The 26,247-nt window shown below is 48.6% G+C and overlaps 1 protein-coding gene across 3 annotated transcripts in view; it reads left to right on the forward strand.

The window, feature by feature from the left end:
* Positions 1-26,247, forward strand: part of LOC137615398 (coiled-coil domain-containing protein 77-like) — a 150,965-nt gene that overhangs the window by 40,306 nt on the left and 84,412 nt on the right. For all 3 annotated transcript variants that reach the window (XM_068345248.1, XM_068345246.1, XM_068345247.1), the window contains exon 3: positions 19,149-19,270. In XM_068345248.1, the coding sequence (XP_068201349.1) occupies positions 19,149-19,270 (122 nt within the window). The remainder of the gene's footprint in view (positions 1-19,148; positions 19,271-26,247) is intronic.

Raw genomic sequence — 26,247 nt, forward strand, 5'->3', positions numbered from 1 at the left:
GCCTCCAAGGACATTGTCCTTAACGGTGCTGGGGCAACAGAATTCTAAATGCACCAGCTGGCCAACCATTGGACCAACTGGGTGCTCAAGTGTCTGGAGTCTGTGACCTCTAGATTTCGTAAACGAATCGGTATCTGGAGAGACTTACTCTCCGCAATGCAACCCTTCAAGGAGCCATATCTCTTTCCACCAGCGGAGATAAACGTAGCAGTTGAGAAATGAAGAAAAAAGATGCAGGACTCCATTCTACACTGGGCAGTGTCCTTTTTCCAACCCCAACCTTCAACGTCAGGACAAGGAAATCATTCCACCCAACCAGGCTGAAGACCAAAGCAGAGAGGAGCAGCTTGCCCACAGTAGGCTATCCTGAAGACTACATCTGCATAGCCTTTCCCTTCTCAACAGAACCAGAGTCGAGGTAGAGGATAGGGGAAAAGGAATAGATAAGCACCTTCACTAGGGAGGGTGTTCCCTCATTCCACCACCAGGGGTTGGATGCTTGCAGGCCATTTTTGGGGGAGGTGGTGGTTCCACAGAGCGCAAAGATGGGCGGTGGAAGTCCTCCGTTCCGAATACTGTACTTTCTCCTGTTCCTCAACTCTCCCCTCCTCTGATTCATCCCCTACCGAAAAAGAAGTGCTGAAAATGCTGCTGAAGGGTGTACTTCAATGGGTTGGCAATGGCTCTCCAGGCTTCTTTGGTCGACTCTTTCTTGTAAGTAAGTCGTCTGGAAGCTGGAGACGAGTCATTGACCAATTCAATTTATAATTTCCCATTTTTCCACTGGTCAGTGAAATTGGTCTGTGACTGTTTGGGTTACTGGGATCTTTTCCCAGTTTAGGTATTGGTATTATTACATGTTTCCATGCCTTTGTAAATAGATGTTTGGTCCAAAGATGATTATAAGTAGGCCTTTGGCTGTAAAATATTGATGAATAGGCCTTTGCTAAAGAGGCTAGATTTTGTATCATATAAAAATTTACAGTATATCAATGATCTACAATTTGATAGTGCAAATTCCAGCTCCTCTTCAGTAAAACTTGTATTATAATAGATGTCTTACACTTTATCAACATTTAGTGCAATTGCTTCTTTTCTTTTAATGGATCAAAAGTGATCATCCAGATTGTTAATACTGTACTGCTATGCTTTCAATATTTTGCCCAATAATAATTGAGATGGCCTGTGTATCATAAATTAGCTTCCAAAATCACCAGACAACTCGGTCAACAGAGGTTATGACTTTGAGGAACGCCCCAATTAACCAGACCCAGCTCTTTTTCTACCCAAGAAAGTGGAAGGAATGGTGGAGAAGTTGAGGAGAAAGTCCAGCCATGACTCGCCTTTCCACCGTGCCTAAAAAGCTAGAGCATCTACGCCAACAGCTCCCTCTGCTAGAAGAGGAGCAGATTCGGCAAAACCCTTTTGTCTCCGTTTTGGCCAGTCTTGAAGGGGATGAGGCAGAAGGAAAGCTAGAACCTGTTGGGAAGGGCTAGTAGTCCCCTCTCTGCCTATGGACAAGGTGGCAGTACCATGGGACAGAGGACTGGATAGTGGAAGTTCTCAGACACGGATACTGCCTCCTGTTTACTGGCTTTTGTCCTTCCCTCACTCAGACTCCAAGGACGAGGTTGTCGTCATACCACCTGAATTTACAGAAAGACCTGATTCTTCAGGCAAAAGTACAAAAGATGATGAAAATGGGTGCATAACATGTGGCCCTTTATGGGTCTCCAAGCTTCTACATTTTACCCTTCCTTGTGGAAAAGTCGACTAGAGGCTGGAGACCGGTAATCGACCTCTCCACTTAGAACAAGGTTGTACTACAAACTCCATTCAAGATGGAGACAGCATGCACCATAAGAGTGGCCATCAGTAAATTGTACAGTATGCTCTCTCTCTGAAATTGGAAGACTTATTTTGAGATTCTGGTCTATCAGTCGTCAAGAAAATTCCTCCGCGTCACCCAGGCGGGGAAAGGTTTTGCAATTCAAAGTTCTATGCTTTGGAATGTCGATTGCTCCCCAAGTACTCATTTGAGTTTTCACATTCGTATCTCTTTGCACATACCAGCTACTGAAGTACCTGGACAGTTGGCTGATCCAGTCGTCCTCCCAGAGGCAACTCCTTCAACGTAGAGACAAACTTCACTCCTTTAGCCCAAGCAGAGGATGAAATATCTAGGTATGTTAGTGGATGCAACAAAGTGAAGTCTTTCCATCCGACAATATGGTCACAAGTCTCAGAAGAGTAGTGCATGTCATTGACAGCAGTTACTGGGTCGTGTGTCATCATCAGAGAAACTCATCCCTCACAGCCAATACATCAGCAGTCCCTTCAGTGGTGTGTGAAGAAATGTTAGTCACCAATCAGTGACCCACCCTATCAGCTAAATCCTGTTGAACATGAAGTAAGGTCCGATCTAGATTGGTGGCTGAAGTGTGAATCTCTTGAAAGGAGCTTCTTTGGAGTGTCCTCCCCCAGAGCTACTTACTTGGACTCGTCAAAAGAAGGTTCGGGCGCCCATCTAAGGGACCTTTTCGTCGCAGGCTGCTGGTCCCAATAAGAGAAGTGCTTGCATATCAACCATCTGGAACTGAAAGCAGCTCTCTTGGAATTGCAATCATGCCAGCACCATCTGATAAGCCACTCAGTAGTTTTAATGAGTGGTGGCCAGTTGGAAACATCCCTGCCTAGTGATCTGCCTGACAGGAGTTCGAGCCCCTCTCAAGCCTTATAGTTTCTTGAAGTTTCTGCCACCTCACCATCCATATGAACTAAGCATAGGCAGTTTGGGAGAGCCTATAGGTTTTCTTGTTGAGTTATCAGCAGCCATTGCCTGTTCCTAGTTTGGGTTGGAGAGGGGGCTTGGGCAGTGATCATATGTATATACTGTACTGTATATGATCAGTCTCTTGGGCATGGTCACTATCAATTGACTTTGCCATTCATGAGCAACCTTTAAACACTACCATTGTGGCATATGTCATTAAGCAATGAGGTACTGTTTCTCAGCACCTTAACGAGTTGGTGATGCAGGCTCAAGGTAGAGCACCGAACAAAGCAGTTGAACTATCAGCAAGATTAATTTCTGGCAAAAGGAATGTTATTGCTAACACCCTAAGTCAACAGGGGCAAGTGGTTCCTCTCAGCCTTCCTTTTAGTCTCCTTTTCTTGTTTCCAAAGGGGTTCAAGTTCCTTTTGTATTTGGTGATTTAAAGAAGTTTGTTTATGATTTGGCTAGGTTATTTCAATTACTTTGATCTGTCAGCATTTGTAAATAAATGTGGTCATTGTTAGTCTATTACTGCTAAATAATGTCATTTTAATTTTTATCAAGTGGTGCTGTGAAATAATAAATCTTCAGGAAAACTAGTTCATATTTAGATTTTTCTTCAGAAATTGGAGACAGACCCATGAAACCATTTATATAAAAAATGTAGTAAATCCAGTATTGTAAGTATTGAAAATATTTTGAATAATTTGGTTTGAATTCTTTCAATTATCGTCGAATTCGTATTTGAAGGTATTTCGAACTTCTTCAAAAGTATGTGGTTTACAAGATGATGATGTGATGAAAACAGGTTTAGGAGAAATCCATTCATATTTTGGCAGCGAAGGAAAACGAACTTTATAAATTATATATAATAAAATTAGTCTTGTATAATGCTAAAAATATTTCCTATCATTTCTACATCCTGAATTTTTCCATTTCCTAAAAAAAAATCTGTCTTCTAAAAAGAATTTTGAAAACTTGAACAACCAACTACCATAATCTTATGTTCTAAAGCCTGAGCTTCATTCAAAACAGTAAAAGTATATACGGGTAGATTAGTTAGAGATCAGATTAGCATCTAAATTCTCTTTAAATACTGTTTGTTCCGTAACTGGAATACAAACCACGCTATTTAATAAGGGTATTACTTTCGGCGTAGCTGAAATGACGAGCCATTAAAATTAACGAGGGTTTACTACCCACACCGCTAGTTAGGGGGGTTAGGGGAGGGTAGCTTGTTACCCCCCCCCCTCACACACACCTGTGCTTGAACTCGCTTTGCTTTTGGCTCGGATGGTAGTCGGACGTGTATGCTGTCATCGCCGCTCATTAGCAGCCATTAATGCTTTTTTTTGCTTTCTCTTTTTGACAGTTTTGGGTGTAAAGTTGGCCTCTACTATTATGCGCACTTACCCTGGATTACCCGACCGCCCCTGTGGAACATCCATGTCGGCGGTGGAGGTAGACCCTCACGCCCTTTGCCCTGCCTGTAGAGATAAATGGTGTGATAGTGATAAAAAGTGTAGTGAGTGTAGCGAGTGGTCTACCTCCCAGTGGGAGAGGTTTTCACGGCGACGGAAGAAGAAGTCCAAACGGGATATTTCTCCTTCAAAGGTTTCTTTGAAAGGAGAAAAACCCAAGGCCTCTTCTTCCGTTGCTCAAACCTCCTCCGAAGCTCCCACATGGTTGGGCTCTTTCAAGAGACTGTCGAGTGGTAGCGTAGACTGTGGTACTGTTTCCCAAACTCGGGGTGCGAGAGATGGTGTTGCCTCCCCTAGCGGGGGCCAGCTCCACCTCTCCCCCCGGGGGAGGATTTGTAACTAATCCATCTTTTTCAGCTTTTGTCTTCCTTGGGGCTTGAGGGTTCGCCCTCCAAGGAAGTCTTACTTGATTACATCTGATTGGGTGCCGCTGTCAAGCAATCGCCACCTCCGGCAGAGGTTGATCCTCCAATGCGGTATCTCCTACTACCTCTGCCTCTTCAAACTGCACAGTAGCTGAAGGCTTAGCTTCTCCTGTTCCTGTTCGACCAACGAGGGAGAAACTAAGTCCAACAGTCTCTCCTGCTGGTGTTTCTTCCCCTCGGGGGAGTTCACTTACAGAGAGACTCCTCTTCGGAGGACTGCAGAAGGTCAGCTTGCTGATCCCACGGCCCCTAGTGGGCGTATTCGTCGCAAGGCTCGCCTTCCTCTTCGCCAGAGAGGCCTTCCTTCACCTGTGGTGAGGAGGCGCCTCTTTGGTTCTACATCTTCATTGCAGTCCCCCGCAGAGGAGCCTCATCAGCGATCACCGACTGTTCCTGCTTTGTTCCTGGACCTCTCAGCGGATCGTTTACGATCCCCTTCGGTGGAAGGTCGTCCTTTCAAAGGACACGTTGACCTTCCACCAGTCAGACCTGCCGTCACCGTTCCTGAGTGCTGATGCGCGCTACGCGCCGACAAAACCTGACCTTCACGCTCGTCAGGCATCATCTAACCCTAATTCAGGGCATCAAGGGCGTATGCGGCAACGCGCGCATACTTCCCTCACGCGCTATGCCAGCAAAGCAGAGCATACGCGCTCACGTTCTCCTGCGCGCCAGGCTATGCCTGAGCAAGCGCGCCCACGCCCAGCTACGCGCCATCCCTCACCTGTGCGTCATTAACCTCCTGCGCGCCAGCGCTCTCCTGTACGCCAGCGTTCTCCTGCACGCCAGCGCTCTCCTGTACGCCAGCGTTCTCCTGCACGTCAGTGATCTCCTGCGCGCCAGCGCCCTCGCACAGCAGTCATCTCTCCTGCGCGCCCACGATCTTCAGATCTGGCCGCTGTTGGGAAGTCTATTTTGACTTCTCCCTCGCGCCAGCGCTCACCAACACGCCAGCGCTCACCTACACGCCAGCTTTCTCCAGCGCGCCATCGCGCAGTCTCCTGCACGTGTCCACGAGGATACGCGCGCGGGCCCTCGCGCATCCTCTCCTGCAGTTGCGCGCCACCATCCTGACGCGCGCCCACAAGAGGCGCGCCTGTGCGCCAGGGTTATCTCTCCTGGGCGCGCACGCCCTACGGCTTCTTCAGGGGAGCGCAAGCTCTCGCCTGCGTGTTCAACGCCCTGATCCTGTGCGCCATCAGTCTCCCGCGCGCTCACCTGTGCGCCCACAGTCTCCCCCGCGCTCACCTGTGCGCCCACAGTCTCCCCCGCGCGCTCCTGCACGCTATCAGTCGCCCGCACGCGCACCAGCAGTCTCCCCCGCGCGCTCCTGCACGCCATCAGTTGCCCGCACGTGCACCAGCAGTCTCCCCCGCGCGAGGCTGCTGGACAACGCACGGCAAGGTCACCATCGCGCATTCCCCTCCCCGCAAACGCATAACAGCACGTTTGTTCCGTAACCGAAATACAAACCACGCTATTTACAAAGGGTTACCTTTTAGCGCAGCTGAAATGCCGACCCATTAGAATTTAACGAGGGTGTATTACCCCGCGCTAGTTAGCGGGGGGGTAGGGGAGTGGTAGCTAGCTACCCCTCCTCCCCCTCACACACAGGTGAATACTCACTTTTCACTTTTGGCTCGGACTGTGACAGACGTCTCTGTCTTGGTCCTCTCTTGGCAGCCATTGTTTGTTTTGTCTTTACTTAATCGCTTACTTTTCATTTACTCAATATATATGTAAACATGTTTTCATGTTTGTATATATATTTGAGTATAGAAATAAGTAAGTTTCCTTTTCAGATTTGTGGGTGTAGTGTACGATATCTACGTGGAGTCCTCGGCAGTTAGGCCACCACGGCGTAATTTTATGGGTGGCGATCGAGTTTGACTTATGTCTTTCTCTCTCTCTCTCTTGAGGTCGTTCACCCTTTTACTACGTGTTACTACGCCCTTGTAGCTTCCTTTCCGTGTGGGGGGGTTGCTACGCTGTACGTTTGTCTCAATTAGTTATGAATCTAATTGTAGTTGTTTTTTGTTTTTCAGCTTGTAGAACGATTCCTTTCGGGGTTTTCGTTCTTTCTTTAGTGTTCATTCATTTTTAAATTACATAATTACATAGTTACATAATTATAATTGTTATAATTCTGTTTTGGTTACAGCTCTCCTTCCGTGAGTGTAAGTGGTTGTGAGGGCACGTGCCTGTTGTGTAATTCTTGTTCCTTTCCCTCGGGATTCCTCTTCGGAGCCTTCCCGGGGGAATGAATGTGTACTAATATTATTTGTTTTATTTTTTTACAGTTGTCTGGTTGAGTCCTGGGGATTCGGCTGTTGCTGCCTCCCCCCTTGTATTTTCGTCAGGGGCGTGTCTCCTTCTACTGGAAGTACTCCCGTGACGACGGACAGCTCTCCAGTTCATTTTAGAACTCTCAGGAGGCTTGCCTCCTTGGGCGGGTAACTTTCCTTCCGAGGGAAGTTTTTCCTGTCCAGGCTTGAGTTTTTCCCCTTTTGGGGGGTTCTTCTCTTGCCTTTTTTTTGTGCGACTATGCTCTTGGTGCTGAGCGGTCGCACCTGCAGTTTCGCTCAAGGGGCTGGGCAACTGCAGGAGCTCCTCTTCGGAGGATTCCTCCTTTTAGGTCACTGGCTGACCAGTCTCTTTCACGAAGTGTTTATCTTTCGTTCGCGAGAGAGTACACTCATAGAGACTCCTCTTCGGAGGATTCTTCTGTTGCTGTTGCTGTTGGCCTCCCTCGCCGTAAGGCCCACCGTCCGCCTCATCGTAAAGGCCTCTCATCTCCCTATAAGGGTGCTTGAGGCGCCTTTTTGGATCTCCGTTTGCAGCCTACAACTCCTTTTTCTCGATCTTCCGCCTTGGTGCAGATGGACAGCAGTCTGATCTCGTCTTCCGACGGGCAACGGTCTTCCCGACGGACAACGGTCTTCCCGCCGGACAGCGGTCTTCCGACGGACATCAGTCTCCCGGCGGACAACGATCCCTTCGGGGCAAAGGGTTGCCCCCACGGGGGTTCTTCCCTTGCGTGTCAGGGTTTCCCTGCGCGCCCTTCTGGTGTGTTCTCTCCTGCTCCTGCTCAGTGTTAGCGCACAGGCGCTCTTCTGCTCATCAGCGCTCTCCTGTTCGTCAGCGCTTTCAAGATGATCATCCCTGCTGTTCCTGTTGGTTCCTGTTACGCGCCCTGTGCGCCCACGTTCGCCCTCGCGATCTAGAACTTCGGTTCAGGTCGGGGTCAAGGACTCTTCTTCTATGCGCAGGCTTCCACGCGTAGCCTTCTGCTCGTCAGCGATCTTCAGCTCGCCAGCGATCATCAGCTCGCCAGCGATCACCTGTCTCTCGGCGATCTCCGGATCGCCCGCGTGTGTTACAGCCGGCACGCCAACGTTCTCCAACACTTCTGAAGGAACATGGTTCGCCAGCTACTAGCTCACCTGCGCATGCTGATCGCCATCGCGCGACCCTCAACTGCGGATGCTGATCGCCATCGTGCGACCCTCAACTGCGGATGCTGATCGCAGCTCACCACCGATCGTTTGTTGATCCATATCGCCAGCGGTCTTCCTCGCCCACGCGGCAGCGCGTTTCCTCGCCATCGCGCTAACGCTTGCGTTCGCCGCCTCGGACTCGCTCTCATCCACCTGCCCAGCCTCACGACCGCTCGCCGCCTGCGCGCCCGCGCGACCGCTCGACCGCTTGCATGTGCGCCCGCGCGACCATTCGCCTGCGCGCCCACACGCCCACGTGCCTGCACGTCTACGCTCATGCACGTCTGCGCCCATGCTCTCCAATGTTCGCCCACGCGCGAACCAACGGTTTTTCCATCGCGCGGACGGATGGTGTTCCGTCGCGCGAACCTACAGTGTTTCTTCGCACAAACGTCGGCTTATTTCTTGCAGTATCCAATGCTCGTCTATGGGTTATCGCTCGCCGACCACCAGCTCTCGCCCTTCCTACCACGCTCGCCCTCCTTCTGCGCTCCTTCGCTCACCTTCATTTGCGTTACCGCGCATGGGCGCTTCCACGTTCGCCCACGCGAAAATCTTTGAATTTCCGTCGCGCGAGCTCCAGGGCGATTGCGACCACGATTCCCAATGGGGTTTTCGCAGCATGGCCAGCCTGGCGAGTTCTTCTGGAGCCTATTTCCAGAACACGGCCTCACCCCGTAAACGCAGAGCATGGCACTTGCAAGAATAGGAGAAACTTAAGGGAGATCTGAGCAACACTCCTCTTTCCTGAACCTGGGTTAGCCCTTCCCCGTCATTCCCTGGAAGGATTTTTGGCGGGGGGGGGCTTTCCGTTCGAGATTTCTCCATCGGACAAGGGGTGACTGCTTACCCCTTCCTCTGGGAGCTTACCAGGTTCTTTCCCTCTTCGGTTACGGCCCGAGGTTTGGTTCAAGGAAGCTACAGGAAGATCAGGGGTACTTTCCTCCTCTCGAGCTCAGGCACCTTGGCCTTTCATCGTTAAGTATCTAACTTGCGGACAAGCTCGATGTTGTACCATCTGGACGCGCTGACTGAGGGCTTCCTTCGGGTGTCTCATCTGTGGAGGTCGACGACCTCAGACACCCTTCCATCCTTGAGAAGAGTTTGTTTGTGCCCAAGGACAGAGACTTAGACAGCTGCTGTGCGGGGGAAATCGACTTCCGGTTTCACTCCTCCAAGGCGCTTTCTTCCAGACTCTGCAGGGCTCCAGCGCCCTTTTCTTTCAACCACGTCGGCCTAAGTTATCGGCTACGACAACTGGGACAAGGTGTCCAATTGCAGTTTCCTCCTGTCAGGAACAGATGGCACGGGAGACTCCCCCGGGGGGGCATAGTCCTAAAAGGAGTTCACGAACTCTAGGATTGCAGGTTTTTCGCTGGGAGGATGCTTAAGGTTACTCATCCGAATGACAGCTTCCTGATGCCCATTCCCGCACAATCTCTGTGATTAGCCAAGGATATCGCGCCTGCTGTCTCTGTCAGCGAATTCAGTGTCTCTGAACCTCTATGCCATAGCGTCAGCAGAGTTGCCCGGTTGGGCAGAATGATCCATACCTTAGGCGAAGGTCTTCCTTAGGATCATCGACGGCTTCACCCCCGGCCCCCTCAGTCGATCCTTTCTTGTAAGGAAGGATCTGAGAGGGGATGTCCGTAGTCGACCTCTCAGCCCTGATCAAGTTTGTCGAACAAACTTCGGCCAGCGTAGACCAGCAGAATCGATCAGACTGGTAACAAGGCGACAGGACTCCTTAAACCCTGGATCGGAAGGACGGGTACTGTCAGTTTCCATTCCATCCATCTTCCAGGGTGCTCGTTGAATTCAGCCTAGACTGCAAGTATTCCTGCTTATGATGCAGTGTGGCTATCCCGCCGTGGCATAGCAGGTTTGTTTCCCCAGAGAACTCTTCCTGCCTTCCTCTTGGCCGCTCAGGTGCAGGCTTCCGCCTCCTCTGCTGTTTGGAGGGCTGGTCAACTCCGGTAGGCTCGGGTTCGACCTTCTTCAGCGCCGGGACAAGCTTCCGGATGCTTACCATGAGTGTGGGCTCATGGTATTTTGCTTGGAGCCTTCTCTTCCTCGGCCTCAACATCTGGAGTATCTGGCCATGATATTGAGTCAACGGCCTTACCACGTTGGAAACCCCGCTTCTCGTCCGTCCAGCGAGGTTAAGCAACGTCGGTACTTGGATGGGTGACCACCTGGGGACGCCAGATTCTGTTACCACATCCTCCGAGCCTTCCTTTCGGTTGACTGTGGCAAGACTGAGGATAGTCGCAGTACCTGTTCTCAGTCAAGCAGAGCTTTCAGCCCTACCTTGGAACGTTTCCTAGTTCTCCTTTCCCCATTGACCCGTCTATAGTCCAAACGGTCGCCTCAGGATAAGTTCCATGTGGGGCGATCCAAGTTCCGGTGGCTTCAGGCAATGTTTAACCGGACTCCCTGGCCCTATGGGACCAGCGGAACTATTAGACCTGCAATGGGTGTTGACCTATGGAGCCTCTTGATGGTAGTGGATATTCTCGTCCTTTCCCCACATTCTTGATGCGGTTCTCGGACTCGTCAAAGGAAAGGGGGGGGGGGGGGGGGCATGTTCCGGTCCAGGCCTATGGTCAAGACCTGAAGGATACCTCTCCATCATTCAGGCAGGCTTAGGGGCCTTAGTCTGGCCCCTCTACAGATCCTACAGCTCCTGCCGAGTCGCCCCGTGCGCGTCGACTTCATGATTCTGGCGTATTCTAACCAGCAGGGGACGCATTTTCACACCTTCACATCTTGCAGTAGAGATACCGGGATGATCGAGATTCTCTCAATACCACCATCGGCTCTCTCATTCCAGGCAGGGGAATGTTCTCTCAGACTATCCGAGCAGAGCCTCGTAGAGAGAGTGTACCTGGGGGTCTTTGACCTTGGGTAACCAGCAAGTACTGGTCTGGGGGACCTGATCGCGGCAGCTTGGAACCTCAAGCTTCCGCTATTCTTCCCCCCAGTCTCAGACCCCGAGACTCTGGCAAGATGCATTCCGGTGATGGTGGGACAACTTCGACGCCTGCGTCTTCCCTCCTTTTTGTCTGTGGACAATGGGTTTCAACAAGACCAGGTTGTCTGTCAACCTTTCAATGGGAGAGCTCCACTGGGACTATGCGCAGAACGGTTTCTGGACCCTCTGCTTCCCCTGACGGAACTCGCGGGAGAGCTTCTCCCACGGCGCAGACTACTCAAGCAACCACACTGCGACATCTCTCCCGAACCGGGGCGTCGCTTCGGCTTCATGCCTGGAGACACTACGCTTCCTCCTCAAGAAGAGACAACCCGCTACAGTCGTGGTACGGAGGTCGCGTCATCTGCGATAGTCATCCACAGGGGTCTCCCAGGCAAAGTGAAGAGTCTAAGGTGGTTGGTGCCGTGGGAGATATACCTCTTCCCTTGAGGCCTCTTCTCCAGCAATAACGGTCTTATTGCCTTTCGGCGGGAGGAGACTCCTTTCCGCTCTCGGCAATGAAGCCTGTCGCTCAGCCTTTCCCTGACCTTCAGGCTTAAAGGAATAACTTTTTCCTGCCCGCTGGATCTATCCTCGCTCATGCGAAGCTACGATCGTCCCTGCCCTAGTCGGAGTAAGACCTCCAACTTGGAGCATGGCTCGGACTTTTAGTCCTTTAAGAGATCTTCCCAAGACCCTTTACGACAGGCCTCGGATTGTATTCCGCCTTGGGTCTCCTGCTCACTCTGGCCACGGCCAGTGTGTAAGCAATCTTCTTGGTCTCTTACGACTCCCCCCTTTCTAAGGAAGAGGGGAAGGCAACATTCCGGCTCGCTCCTGAGTTGTTGGCTAGACTCAGAATCTGGGGGTCCCGGCCCTTCAGTCCGATTCATTCAAGATTTCGAGTCTCCATTCTGTATCTGATGTCCCAAGACCTTCTCTTTCTTGCCAGTAAAGGAATTGAGAGGTTAGCGCTGGGAACAGCTGCAGGTTGTCCTCAGTTGCAGCCGATTTGGGAGCACAAGGAGGACATGGGGGAGGGTCACCAGTATACCTCTTCAGCCCGGACTCAAGGACATTCATCTCGACCTGTCTCCAGACCCTCCCCCTCACGTCGCCCTACAGCCGATGTTGGATACATCGCAACTTCCCTCGCCTTCGAGTAATACTACTCTGTGACTCAGGTGCTACAAGCTGGAGTCTGGAAGCGTCTAATGACCTTTGCAGCCCGCTTCCTGCAGGGCGTGACCCACAGGAGTCTCGATACGTTTTCTATCGCTCTGTGGTGGCTACACAACGGCTGGTCTAACCTCAGGCTCCTTTTTGGACAGGTAGCAGAAGGTTGAGGGCATTGTTATCAGGTTTTAGTCTGCATGAACGAAAGAAGTATGTCTGGCCCTTACTTCTTTCTTCATCATGCCCTCTACGGGGAAGCAGGATCCTGGTCTCTGCATAGCTGACCTCGAACCTCTGCAGGTAAACCATGCTTCCTTGTGTTCCGAGTATTGGGTCAATACTGTCGCGTCCCCCATACCCTGACGAGGTGGTATTGGGAACGTCCTAACCCAGAGTTCCTTCTGGAACTCCAGGTCAACTGCCTAGGACGGGTCACACTTCTTCCTTCACACACAAGCTTACGTAGGCCACATGGTTCCTTGCGGAGCAAGGAACTTGTGAGGTGCAGGGACTCCTTTTCTCGAGTGCGACTCACTCGGATTCTGAGTCCCCGGGTAAAGCCAAAGCCAGTATGGCTGGGGACTTTCCACCCTTCCTAAGGGGTAAGTCACCCTTTGTAAATAGCGTGGTTTGTATTTCGGTTATGGAACAAATGACAAATTCGAAGATAATTTGTATTTTTCCTAACCATACAAACCTTAGCTATTTACACATATTTGCCCGCTAGCCCCGTCCCCCAAGACAAGTCCTACCTCTAAGTGAAAGTGAGTATTCACCTGTGTGTGAGGGGGAGGAGGGGTAGCTAGCTACCACTCCCCTACCCCCCTGCTAACTAGCGCGGGGGTAATACACCCTCGTTAAATTCTAATGGCTCGCCATTTCAGCTGCGCTAAAAGGTAACCCTTTGTAAATAGCTAAGGTTTGTATGGTTAGGAAAAATACAAATTATCTTCGAATTTGTCATATTGCGGCGGAAGGGAAACATCCAGAGGGGTCCAGGATCCTTATTCCTTTTCAGGCGAACCCACCTTTGGGAACTCCTCCCAGGGATCGTTCGATCCCTGTCCCTTCAGAGGTGGTGTCTGACATCGCGTCTATCAATCGACAACCTTGGTTCGGTGCACTAATCAGAGCTGTTACACAGGCGTTCAATCCTGTTTTCTCTGAATTAGGTCACAGATCCTTGGCTGTCTCTACCCCTCTGAAGAGAAAAAGAGGAGTTCCGGACGCGGTAACTTCTCCAAGGGCTAAGTTGACTCCACGTAAGCCTTCGAGGCAGGTTCCTTCACTCCCCCAGACTTTCTCTCCTTCCTTGTCGGACGAGTATTTCCTGTCCTCAGGGGAATCACGTGAGTTGAGACTTTCTCCCATCGCACCAATGAGGGAAGCTCCGCCTCGCGCTGAGAAGTCTTCCTAAGTGGGGGCTGGAAAGAACTTGCCATCTTCTATGTTGGAGAACTACATCCTTCCCAGGAAGGAGTCGAAGGACTTGAAGACTTTACCAAAGTCCTCTACAAGACCAAAGACGGAGCCAACTAGCCACTCGGAGAACGTCCGCGATTCTCCCCTAGAAGAGCCTTTGGGGACAGGAGACTTCGCTGCAAGTCCAACGTCAGGAGGAAAACAGCAAGAGTCAGAGCATGCGTTTTGGCAAGTTCTGACTCTGAGGGTTCTCAATGGGTTTGCCAACCCAGAGATCCCTCCTCGTTCGAGAGGGCAAGGACAAGGTCTTGGACCGCGTATTCGGTACTCAGAAACCATCAAAGGCCAGTGCAGCTCTGCCCTGGTCTCAGGGGGTTAAGAGTACCAGGGACAAGATTGTTGTACAGCTCTCCGAGTTGTCCTCCTCCAACCGTTCCAGTGCCGGCAACAAGCTTCTCCCACCTCCTCGCGTACAGCAGAGGAGGTACTTTGATATCTTGGAAGAGCCTTGTTTAGTTCTTCCTCTCCACCATTCGTTGGAAGAGCTTACCAGGGGAGTCCCTCTTGAGAGACTCTCCAACCGGCAGGTCTCGTTTTCGGCAACCAAGATCTTTAACCAGGAGAAGGTTGTGAAGTGTGCTATGCATTGACATCTGATTAGGGACCTTAGGTATCCTGATACGCTCTGAGGATTTCTCCAAAGAATATACCAGGAAAGCTATGGAGACATTCCTTCTCTCAGGCACTCGCACGATCAAGTTTCTGGCCCACCAAGTCTCGAACTTGTGGGCTAACACCATCCTGAAACGTCGGGATGCGGTGGCTGAGAGATTCCATCAGAAGGTCCCTAGCACCGAGATCAATAGGCTCAGGCATTCTTTTTTAGAAGGAACAATCCTGTTTGAGCCTAAGGATGTGGAACAGGCCGCTGAGAGGTGGAGGAAGTCTCACCAAGACTCCCTCCTTCATAGGGCTTTGACATCTAAGCCTTATAAGCCTCCAGCACCCCAGCAGTCCCGTCCGACTAAGACCGCAAAATCAACGACAGCAGCGATGACAGTGGTGTCTAAGCCCTTTCCTGTCAAGAATAGGAAAGGCAAAAAGTCCTCCACGGGAGGTAAGAATCCTAGAGGGAGCAGCCGAGGCCGCAAACGCTAGGATTGGCAGTCCCCCTGCATGTCCACCGGTGGGGGGATGCCTACAAAGTTGCTCAGACAGGTGGCAGCAACTCTGGGCCGATTCCTGGATGATTTCCGTAATCAGTCAGTGATATTGCGTCCCGTTCACAACATCTCTACCTCCTCTGACGACGAATCCAGTGTCATTGAGCTCCCTTGCCATGGGATCGGCAAGGGGGCAAGCCCTTCAGGCAGAAGTCCAGACCCTGTTGAAGAAGGGCGCTTTCTAAGAGGTCCTCGACAGGTCTCCAGGCTTCTTCAGTTGACTCTTTCTTGTAAAGAAGGCGTCTGGAGGCTGGAGACCAGTCATCGACCTCTCAGCTCTGAACAAGTTTGTCAAACAAACTCCATTCAGCATGGAGACGGCAGACACGGTCAGACTAGCAGAGAGACCGCAAGACTTCCTGTGTACACTGGATCTAAAGGACACGTACTTCCAGATCCCAGTCCATCCGTCTTCAAGGAAGTACTTAAGATTCAGCCTAGACAACAAAGAGTACCAGTTCGAGGTGCTGTGCTTTGGTCTCTCCACAGCACCACAGGTTTTCACCAGAGTGTTTACCCTAATATCTTCGTGGGCACACAGGATTAGCATCCGTCTCCTTCGTTATCTGGACGACTGGTTAATCCTAGCAGACTCGGTGTCATCCCTTCTTCAACACTTGGACAAACTTCTGAGACTGCCAGGATCTGGGGATGCTGGTAAATCTCGAGAAGTCCTCATTGCTTCCCACTCAAAGACTGGTATATCTAGGCATGGTTATAGACACCAATTTCCACAAAGCCTTACCATCAGACGACAGGATAGCAAGGCTGAGGAAGGTCGCGAGCCCTTTTCTCAGACGAGAAGAGCTTCCAGTCCAGTCGTGGTTACGTCTCCTCGGTCACCTTTCATCATTGGCTCGTCTAGTTCCCAACGGTCGCCTCAGGATGAGATCCCTCCAGTGGCAACTCAAGTCCTGGTGGAATCAAGGTTACGATTCCCCGGACGTCCTGATCCCTATGGGACCTGCGGAAATGACGGACCTCCAGTGGTGGGTGGCAGACGAGAACCTACGAAAAGGAGTGGACCTTCTCCTCCTCCCCCCGGATTTGATGATGTTTTCGGACGCTTCAAAGAAAGGGTGGAGGGCCCACGTACTGCACCACACGACCTCAGGCCTGTGTTCAGTGTCAGAAAAGTATCTCCATATAAATCTCCTAGAGATGAAGGCCGTCTTCCTGGCCCTTCAACAGTTCCAACAATACCTGGCGGGTCACTCTGTGGTGGTGATGAGCGACAACACCACAGTAGTGGCTTACATCAACAAACAAGGAGGTACTTTTTCGCAGCAGCTATCCCATCTAGCAGTAGAGATACTGAGATGGGCCGAAATCCACTCGATACCGCTATCGGCACGCTTCATTCCAGGCAAAAGGAATGTGCTCGCCGACAATCTGAGCAGAGCGTCTCAGATAGTGAGTACCGAGTGGTCTTTGGATCATCTAGTAGCCAACAAAGTCCTGACTTTGTGGGGTTCTCCAACTGTGGATCTGTTCGCAACAGCCCTGAACTTCAGGCTCCTACTGTACTGCTCCCCAGTGCCAGACCCCAAGGCTCTGGCAAGATGCTTTCCAACAACGGTGGGACAACATCGACGTTTACGCCTTTCCCCCGTTCTGTCTGATGAGGAGGGTGCTCAACAAGACCAGAACATCGGTCACTCTTTCAATGACCCTCATAGCTCCGCTATGGCATCACGCGGAATGGTTCCCGGACCTTCTGCAACTCCTAACGGAGCTACCAAGAGAACTCCCTCCACGGCACAATCTGCTCAAGCAACCACATGCCAACATCTTCCACAGAGCCGTAGCTTTGCTACGACTTCACGCCTGGAGACTATCCAGCATCTCCTCGCTGAGAGAGGATTTTCGCAGCAAGTTGCGGTCAGGATGTATGGACATCTGCGAAAGTCATCCGCAGCAGTCTACCAGGCAAAGTATAAAGTCTTTTGTGGTTGGTGTCGTGGAAGGGGTATCTCTCCACTCGATACCACTATTCCAACAATAGCGGAGTTTCTCGTGTATTTGCGGGAAGAAATGCGCCTTTCAGTCTCGGAAGTGAAAGGCTATCGCTCAGCTTTAAGTCTAGCTTTCAGGCTGAAAGGAATGGACAGTTCTTCATCGCTAGAAATTTCTCTACTCATACGTAGTTATGAACTTACCTGCCCTCAGTTGGAAGTTAGACCTCCTCTATGGAACGTGGTTCGAGTTCTTCCTATGAACCATTACGCCAGGCATCAGATCGCCACCTAACCTGGAAGACGGTGTTCCTGCTAGCTTTGGCTTTGGCCAAGCGTGTTAGCGAACTTCATGGTCTCTCGTATGACATTGCCCATTCAAGGGGATGGGGGGAGGTAACGTTCAGCTTCGTCCCTGAGTTTATTGCTAAGACTCAGAATCTTGGAGTAGCGGATCCTCGGTTCGATTCCTTCCGGATTTCTAGTCTCCGCTCTGTAACAGATGACCCAGACCATCTCTTACTATGTCCAGTAAGGAGTTTGAGGCTATACTTCAAAAGAACAGCTCCAGTCCATCCTCATGTGCCAGCATTATTCGTCAGCACAGGGAGGACTAAGAGGAGGGTCACCAAGAACACCATCTCTGCATGGATTCGTAGGGTCATTCATCTGGCCTTGAATCCAGATCCTCCTCCGTCACGTTGCCCTAGAGCACATGATATCAGGGGCATAGCTACGTCCCTGGCCTTCAAAAGAAATTTCTCTGAAGCAGGTCCTTCAAGCGGGGGTGTGGAAGCATCCGACAACGTTCACAGCCCACCACCTGCAAGACGTGACCCACTGGAGGCTCGATGCGTTCTCTATGGGCCCTGTGATGGCTGCACAACAGCTGGTTTAAAACCTCAAGCTCCTTATTGGACAAGTAGCAGAAGGTTGAGGGTATTGTTACCCAGTTTTAGTCTTCATGAATGAAAAGGTATGTATGGCCCTTATTCTTTTCTTCATCATCCCCTCTCTTGGGGAAAGCAGCATCCTGGGTTCTCTGCAAAGCTGACAAACCACTGCAGGTAAACCATGCTCCCTTGTGTTCCTAGTATTAAGTTAATACTGTTACGTCCCCATACCCTGACGAGGTGGTATTGGGAAAGTCCTAGTCTACAAGTTTCCTTCTAAAGAACTTCAGAACAACTTCCTAGGACGAATCACACTTCTTCATACCTTCACACACAGCTTGCGTAGGCCGCAATCCTTGCGTAGCAAGGTTCTAGCGAGGTGCAGGGACTCCTTATTTCTTGGGTGCTTACACACTCAAATAACGAGCCCCCTGGCAAAGTCAAAAGCAAGTACTGGCTGGGACGTCCACCCTTCCTAATGGGTGTGTCACCCCTATTAAATAGTGTGGTTTGCATTCCAGTTATGAAACAAATGACAAATTCGTAGATAATTTGTATTTTTCCTAACTATACAAACCTTAGCTACTTAACCAAACTTGCCCGCCATCCCTATCCCCCTTGAAGTCCTACCTCCAAGCAAAGTGAGTTAAAGCACAGGTGTGTGTGAGGGGGTGGGGGGCTGGGGTTTAGCAAGCTACCCTCCCCTACCCCCGCTAACTAGCGGTGTGGGTAGTATACCCTTGTTAAATTTTAATGGCTCGTCATTGCAGCTACGCCGAAAGTAATACCCCTTTTAAATAGCTAAGGTTTGTATAGTTAGGAAAAATACAAATTATGTACGAATTTGTCATACTAATGTACACTTCAAGGCAGTGGGTGCCAATCTCAGGGTCGCGATGGCATTTCTGAGGGCCGCCAGAGGATCTTACAAAATATATCTTGGTAATTTACAGTTATTCACATTTTCTTTTTATTAATTTAAGTAATTTACTGTAGTAGGACAAGGTAAAGATTCTACTGGATACAATTGTTTTCATTCCCATTTATAAATGTAATGAAATTCATTGTGCTAGTAAATATAAACTGAAATATAATAAGAAAAACTCTTAAACATCATCCAAGTACATATAAATGAAACCTGAAATGGTTGGATTTACAGGTATTCTTACAATTAGGGTCGCTACTCCAGGTTAAGACTTCATTTAAGGTGGCAACCAAAAAAGATTGGGTAATAATGGTTTGAGGTTTTGTGTTGTTGGATCTACCATTTTAATATATCTGCTATATTGCCATTTGAATTGAAGAACATTTATTCATTCTTTCCAGGAAATTAATGTTGATGAAGAGCTTGCTAAACTGCAGCCCTCTGAACGGCTTTTGGATTACTACAGAGCAAAGATATCAAAGTTTGACAAGGACAATCAGGATATGCGGGACTTGATTGAAAAGTAAGACAAGTTTCTATATACACTACAGTAACTTTTTGTTTTTATTGGGATGATGATTGTAATTAATGGACTAAACTTGTTCATGTGCATTAAAGTCTCTTTGCAATTGACAAAGCATTTTTACAATGATATTGCTAAGAAAAATATTGTATGAGTGAATCATTGTTATGGTATGTGTTAGAATTTATCATTTATTCACTTTGATGAGGACACTATACATTGTGACAGACAAAGGGAGCTTTTTGAAGTAATGTACAATATTCTCATGCATTATAAGTATGTCTGTATTAAGCTGGAATAGCCATAAAATCATAAGAAGGTAGCTGAATAAGGGGATCCACTCACCGAGTTGCCTTACCAAATTGAGCAACTTTTGCCTTCGTATGTATCAAATGAGGATGTGCACTACAGTACAGTACTGGTCTTTCTCATTCTATGTTTGCCATTGGCTCTTTCCCTTTTGATAATCTATTGTCAAGTATTGCATGTATAGGACTACTTCATGGAGTTGCTAAGACTCCTGCCAGTTTCCCATCTTGTGGGTCTTTGGACACATGAATGCGAGGACTGGCACAATTTGTCATCTCTTCTTGGTCTTGAAAGGAGCACAGACCCTAACCTACATGTGATCGGTCCTCATTGCACAATATTCCTGACCACCAATCAGGGTTAAATATGGGGACGTGTTTCCCTGTGGGAAGCATACTAGATATGGCTCCCATCTCTGGATAAAAAAGTGTTGCATGGGATTGTTTGTTAGATGGATCAAAATTGCTCTGAGTCTGCTCTCTTTTATCATCATTATTAATAGCCAAGCTACAACCCTAGTTTGACAAGCAGAATGTCAGTTTACAAGCCCAAGGGCACCAACATTGAAAGCACTCTAGTGCAGAAAAAGAAATAGAGAAATAACGACTAAACTATACAGTTAACCCTCTATATTTGCTGTGGTTAGGTAACAGAGACTGACCGTAAAATAAGCAAAGCAAAATTTTAGTCAAGTCCTTCATCCTTCTATAAGACAGACATGCTGACTTGTATAAGGCTCATCAGTTGCATATTATTGTCTTTGATTTCAATTTGATATACAGTTTTTACCCTTCATTTCTCCTCATAAATGGAAATTTTTAAATTTAGGTTTTGCAAGTTAGCTGGTAGAGGTGTTGTTTGTGAGTACTGTAATCATGAAGGGAGTGGTAGTGAATCACTTTTCCTAGAAGATTTTATGTGTTTATTAGGTTTTAATTAGCTTCCCTGCTGGATTGGTTAGCATTCTTGCATAGGGAAACACTGGGTTTTAAATATTTAACTTAGCCGGTGAATATATAGCTGCAACTCTGTTGCTCGACAGACAAACTCTACGGAAAAAACTCGCCAGCGATCGCTACACAGGTTGCGGGTGTGCCCAACAGCACCATCTGTCGACCAGATACCCAGCTCTTATGTAAACAAAGACTCAATTTTCTCTCTGTCGACGTGTCGACAAGACGTACTTTACTCGCTGTTGCTAAACTGGAGTTTTTCACATCATATTGGTGAAGTACTATATTCTGGTTTTGAGCTTTCGCAATGCAGGTGTTTTATCTTCATCTTAAATCTTGAACTCGTTTTGGATAGATTTAATTATGGTGACAAAGAGAGTATGGACTTTCTTTCACTTTTAAATGGCCGACCCTTCCCTTAGCAGAAGTGTGTTTAGGCTTTTAGTAATTTTCTTATCACGTTATAAATTATTTATAGATTTTCCTCTATATATTTTATATCTCTCCGCCTTCATTAGGCCTCTTCGATTAACTTTCCATTTATTATAAACATATAAAAATAAATTTTAATGTTTTGTTTATATGCGACCTTTCCTGAGAGTAGGCGGTCCTAACTTGGAAACCGAAGTTAATCAACGTTGAGCCCTTTATATCGTAAATAGCTTTTAAAGAGCTAAGGATTTAAAACTTTTTAAATGTAATATTTTATGAAAGAATTTCTTTGATAGTCTTCGTACTGTTTTCAAAGATGAACTAACGTTTAGTTTATTTATGCTACGCAGTTGTTGACGTTCAGGACGTTCAACATGCGCTCTATCGTTACGATAGAGAGAGAGTGTATCACGGTTTCACTTTGCAGTAAGAGTAAATCGATTCTGACGTTTTGTTCATTCTTTCTTAGCTTAAATGTTTTAAATTCTATTTTAAAGGAACTTTTTATTTGAAAAATCTTTCAGTTTTTTCCTTTAGTCAAATAACATGTTTTTTTGACGAAATATAATTGGGCTCTTCTCTTAGGTGCGAAATCAAGAGAGAAAGAGAGAGAGAGATAGAGACGGAGGGAGAGAGAGGAGAGAAAACGTTCCGTTCAAGCGGGTAACGTTGTTCTCGAGTTACTCTCGTCCCTAGTCTCTGTACGGGGAGGAAGGATAAAACGTTTTTAGTTTTTTATTCTCGTCCCCAGGCTATGTGCGGTGAGAGATTGAAAACGTAGTTTATATAAACTAGTGTTTAGTCTCTTTCCCAGCCACTGAATTTTTTATCTTAAAATATGTTTTCTGTTTTTTGCTGGTATTAATGAGCTTGCATTATACGACTGATTTCGCAATTACTACCTTTTAATGAAGGGTAGAATTGCGTGTTTCAGGTAGAAATCAGTAAAAGTTTCGATTTCAGTGAAATAAGTGCAAAACAGAAAATCGAAGTGATAAAGTGATATGCGCAAAGTGTTACAGTGTTGCGTCCGAGGGTTCGTCTGTTCGTGCCTGTCGTTCACCTAGTCCGGGACCTCTTGCAAGCTCCCAAGCCCAGGGGAGAAGTAATGTCGAACGACTTATGGGTTCGAGAGGCCTTGATCAACGAACAGACGTTTCCCTCTATGGTATCGGGTGTATCTTACCAAGATCTCCCCTACCATAAGACGAGAGAGACGTTTTTTCTCCTCGTCATCCGAAGGCTTTTCGCATAAGAAACCTGTCACAAGGTTTTGAAGCCCTTAAGCGAAAGTCAGTCCTTTCAGGACAGGTCCAGCGTCCTGGTTACAGCCATTAGGACAGCTCTGACCCTATGCAGTCATCGGATAACTGCTCGCCGCCTAACAAAAGCGTAACACAGACTCCGAGAGTCTTTTTTGTTGGCAAAGTGTTGCGGTCACAGACGTTACCCTCGTCTCTTACCACAACCATTTCCGTTGATCCTTAATGGGTTGTATGGCAAGACATGCAGAATATGCTTGCCTCCCTTATGGAAGACTATTCTGCCGATTAGTCCGTTGAGTCTAGCCGTTTATCTCATCGATATCCTGGCTTTCAGCCAACCTAACGTTCCTTTGTGCTTCCTGTTGACGTTGGCGTAGCTAAGTCACGTCAGTCAGGTTGTTTAGAACCACACTCGATGCGGTCTCGTGTGGATTTTCAGCCGCATTTGGACGTTAGGCCACTTGCTGATGCTCCTGTTGACGTTCAAGACGTTCGCTAACAATCGGAGTTGACTTGTTTTGACGCTGTGCGTCAACCTCCACATTCTAGAGTTGTTTTGACTGCTCAGTCTAGGCAGTCAAAGCAGTCTCGAGTGGACGCTGTGCGTCCTCACGCACCTGTTGTGGTTGACAGTTCAGTTGTTGACAGTTCATAGACTGTCAAGCAGTTACATGACGTTGCGTTCTGGTCCGCTACTAATGCACCAGTGAGTGTGGACTCTGCTTGTAAAGCATTGCCACCACGGTAGGTCTCTCCCTTGCTTGAGACTCAGCTTTTATCGGACAAGGTTCCTGTAGATGAGGAAGTTGCTGTTCCCCCTCCTACTGATATTCCCTTGAGGACTCTGTCAGATGGAGAGGAGCCTAAAGCTGCTTAGCCCCCTATGGACTTTAATTAAATCATGATGATTTTTTTTAAGGATCTTTGTCCGGATCTTTTTGTAACTGCTGCTCCTCGTTCGCCTAAACGTCAGAGCTTACACTAGGCCTAGCTACTTCGAAGCCGTTGTTTTTAAGCTAGTGCTCTCTCGCTCTCCTAGAGAGCTTTACGTTGGCTAGGCGACTGGTTTATCACCAGGAGGAGTTTGGGGGATACAGCCTTTGCTTTCCCTTCTTTTGAACTGGCTTATAGAGCGAGAGTCTGATATGACACGAGAAAAGTTCTCGGCTTGGGAGTTCATGCCTCTGCCCAGATAGACTTCTCAAATCTCGTAGACTCTCCCTGGCGCCTGGCCAGGAGACGCTCCAAGTTTTTTACAGGTCAACTTCACAGCTGTTTTCGAGCCTTTGAAGTTTTGCTGTACAATTATGTCATGCATAAACAAGGCTTTCAGGGATGGAAAGCGGTACCGCCTCAGTCGCTAACCCCGTCTGTTGCCGCACCTGCTCCCGTAGACCCTAAATGGGCTTTGCTGCAAGACATGCAGTCCAAGCTTGCGTCCTTGATAGAGGACTTTAATGCGGAGAAGGTTGCTGCCGAACCTTCTGGCCAACAACCTTCCAACCGGTCGGTTGTGCGCCCTGTTGACGCTGAGGTAACCTTCTCGCGTCTGCCAGTTGAGGTGGTTCCTCCACCGATGCGACCCAGTGTGGGTTGCCAGCCGCACGTTGACGTTAAGCGACGCTCGGAGGTGGTTGTTGACGTTCAGGACGTTCAACAACCAGCAGAGGTGACTTGTTTTGACGCAGTGCGTCAACCTCAGCAACCCGGTAGGGTGTTGACTGCACAACCCAGACGGTCTAGACAGTCTCGGGTTGACGCTGTGCTTCCTCGCGCACCCATGGTTGTTGACAGTTCACAGACTGTGCAGCAGTTCCATGATGTTGCGTCCGGCTCCGTCACGCATGCACCAGTGCGACCGGACTCAGCGAGCCAGACGTTGCCCACTCCGTTGCCGTTTCCTCATCAGTTTTCGGATGAGGAACCCTCTGATGAGGACGTTGCTGAACAACAAGACGATCAGCCCCCAGAATAGATCAAGCCCTGCTATCCATCCAGAAGATGCTGAAGAAGGAACGCTGCTCAGTCAGGCTGTGGATGAGTCTGGTAGGGACGCTGTCATCCGTGGAACAATTTGTGTCACTAGGAAGACTACACCTCCGTCCTCTTCAATACCATCTAGCTTTTCACTGGAAAAAGGACAAGACGCTAGAAGCGGTCTCGATCCCGGTTTCCGAAAAGATAAAGTCTTGTGTGACTTGGTGGAAGGACAATATCAACCTAAGAGAGGGTCTTCCCCTGGCTGTTCAGACTCCCAACCACGTTCTCTTCTCGGACGCATCAGACGTGGGCTGGGGCGCGACACTAGACGGTCGGGAATGCTCAGGACTGTGGAACTCGAGTCAGAGGAGCATGCATATCAACTGCAAGGAGCTGTTGGCAGTACATCTGGCCTTGAAAAGCTTCAAGTCTCTCCTTCGAGGCAAAGTGGTGGAAGTTAACTCGGACAACACCACGGCCTTGGCGTACATCTCCAAACAAGGAGGTACCCACTCACTGACGTTGTACGAGATCGCAAGGGACCTGCTCATCTGGTCAAAAGGTCAAGACATCTCCCTAGTAACGAGGTTCATCCAAGGCGACTTGAACGTCATAGCAGATTGTCTCAGTCGGAAAGGGCAAGTACTGTAATTCCAACCGAATGGACCCTCCACAAGGATGTGTGCAAGAGATTTTGGGCCACTTGGGGTAAACCATCCATAGATCTCTTCGCAACCTCGCTGACCAAGAGGCTTCCAATCTATTGCTCTCCAGTCCCGGACCCAGCAGCAATACATATAGATGCTTTCCTCCTAGATTGGTCACATCTGGATCTCTACGCATTCCCACCGTTCAAGATTGTCAACAAGGTACTGCAGAAGTTCGCCTCTCACGAAGGGACAAGGTTGACGTTAGTTGCTTCCCTCTGGCCCGCGAGAGAATGGTTCACCGAGATACTTCGATGGTTAGTAGACGTTCCCAGAAGTCTTCCTCTAAGGGTAGACCTTCTACGTCAGCCACACGTAAAGAAGGTGCTCCAAAGCCTCCACGCTCTTCGTCTGACTGCCTTCAGACTATCGAAAGACTCTCGAGAGCTAGAGGCTTTTCGAAGGAAGCAGCCAGTACGATTGCTAGAGCAAGGAGAGCGTCTTCCATTAGAGTCTACCAATCGAAGTGGGAAGTCTTCCGAGACTGGTGCAAGTCAGTTTCTGTATCCTCGACCAGTACCTCTGTAGCTCAAATAGCTGATTTTCTCTTATACCTGAGAAAAGGACGATCCCTTTCAGCTCCCACTATCAAGGGCTACAGAAGCATGTTGGCATCGGTCTTCCGGCATAGAGGCTTAGATCATTCCAAACATAAAGATCTGCAAGACCTCCTTAAGTCTTTTGAGACCACCAAGGAGCGTCGTTTGGCTACCCCTGGATGGAATTTAGACGTGGTACTAAGATTCCTCATGTCAGACAGGTTGGAGCCGTTACAATCAGCCTCCCTGAAAGATCTCACTCTTAAGACACTTTTCCTGGTATGCTTAGCCTCGGCTAAAAGAGTCAGTGAGATTCATGCCTTCAGCAAGAACATCGGATTTTCGTCGGAAAAAGCCACTTGTTCGCTGCAACTTAGTTTTCTAGCCAAAAATGAGCTGCCTTCTCGGCCTTGGCCTAAATCTTTCGATATTCCCAGCTTATCGGAGATCGTAGGCAATGAACTAGAAAGAGTCTTATGCCCTGTTAGAGCTCTTAAGTTCTATTTAAAGCGTACTAAACCTTTACGAGGCCAATCTGAAGCTTTATGGTGTTCAGTTAAGAAACCATCCTTGCCTATGTCAAAGAATGCTTGGTCAGACTTTATCAGATTGTTAATACGAGAAGCTCATTCACATCTGAGTGAGGAAGACCGAACTTTGCTTAAGGTGAAGACGCACGAAGTTAGAGCTGTAACAACTTCCGTGGCCTTTAAGCAAAATATATCTTTGCAAAGTATAATGGACGCAACCTATTGGAGAAGCAAGTCAGTGTTCGCGTCATTTTACTTGAAA

This window comes from Palaemon carinicauda, chromosome 21, assembly GCF_036898095.1.
Source record: "Palaemon carinicauda isolate YSFRI2023 chromosome 21, ASM3689809v2, whole genome shotgun sequence".
Lineage (NCBI taxonomy): Eukaryota > Metazoa > Arthropoda > Malacostraca > Decapoda > Palaemonidae > Palaemon > Palaemon carinicauda.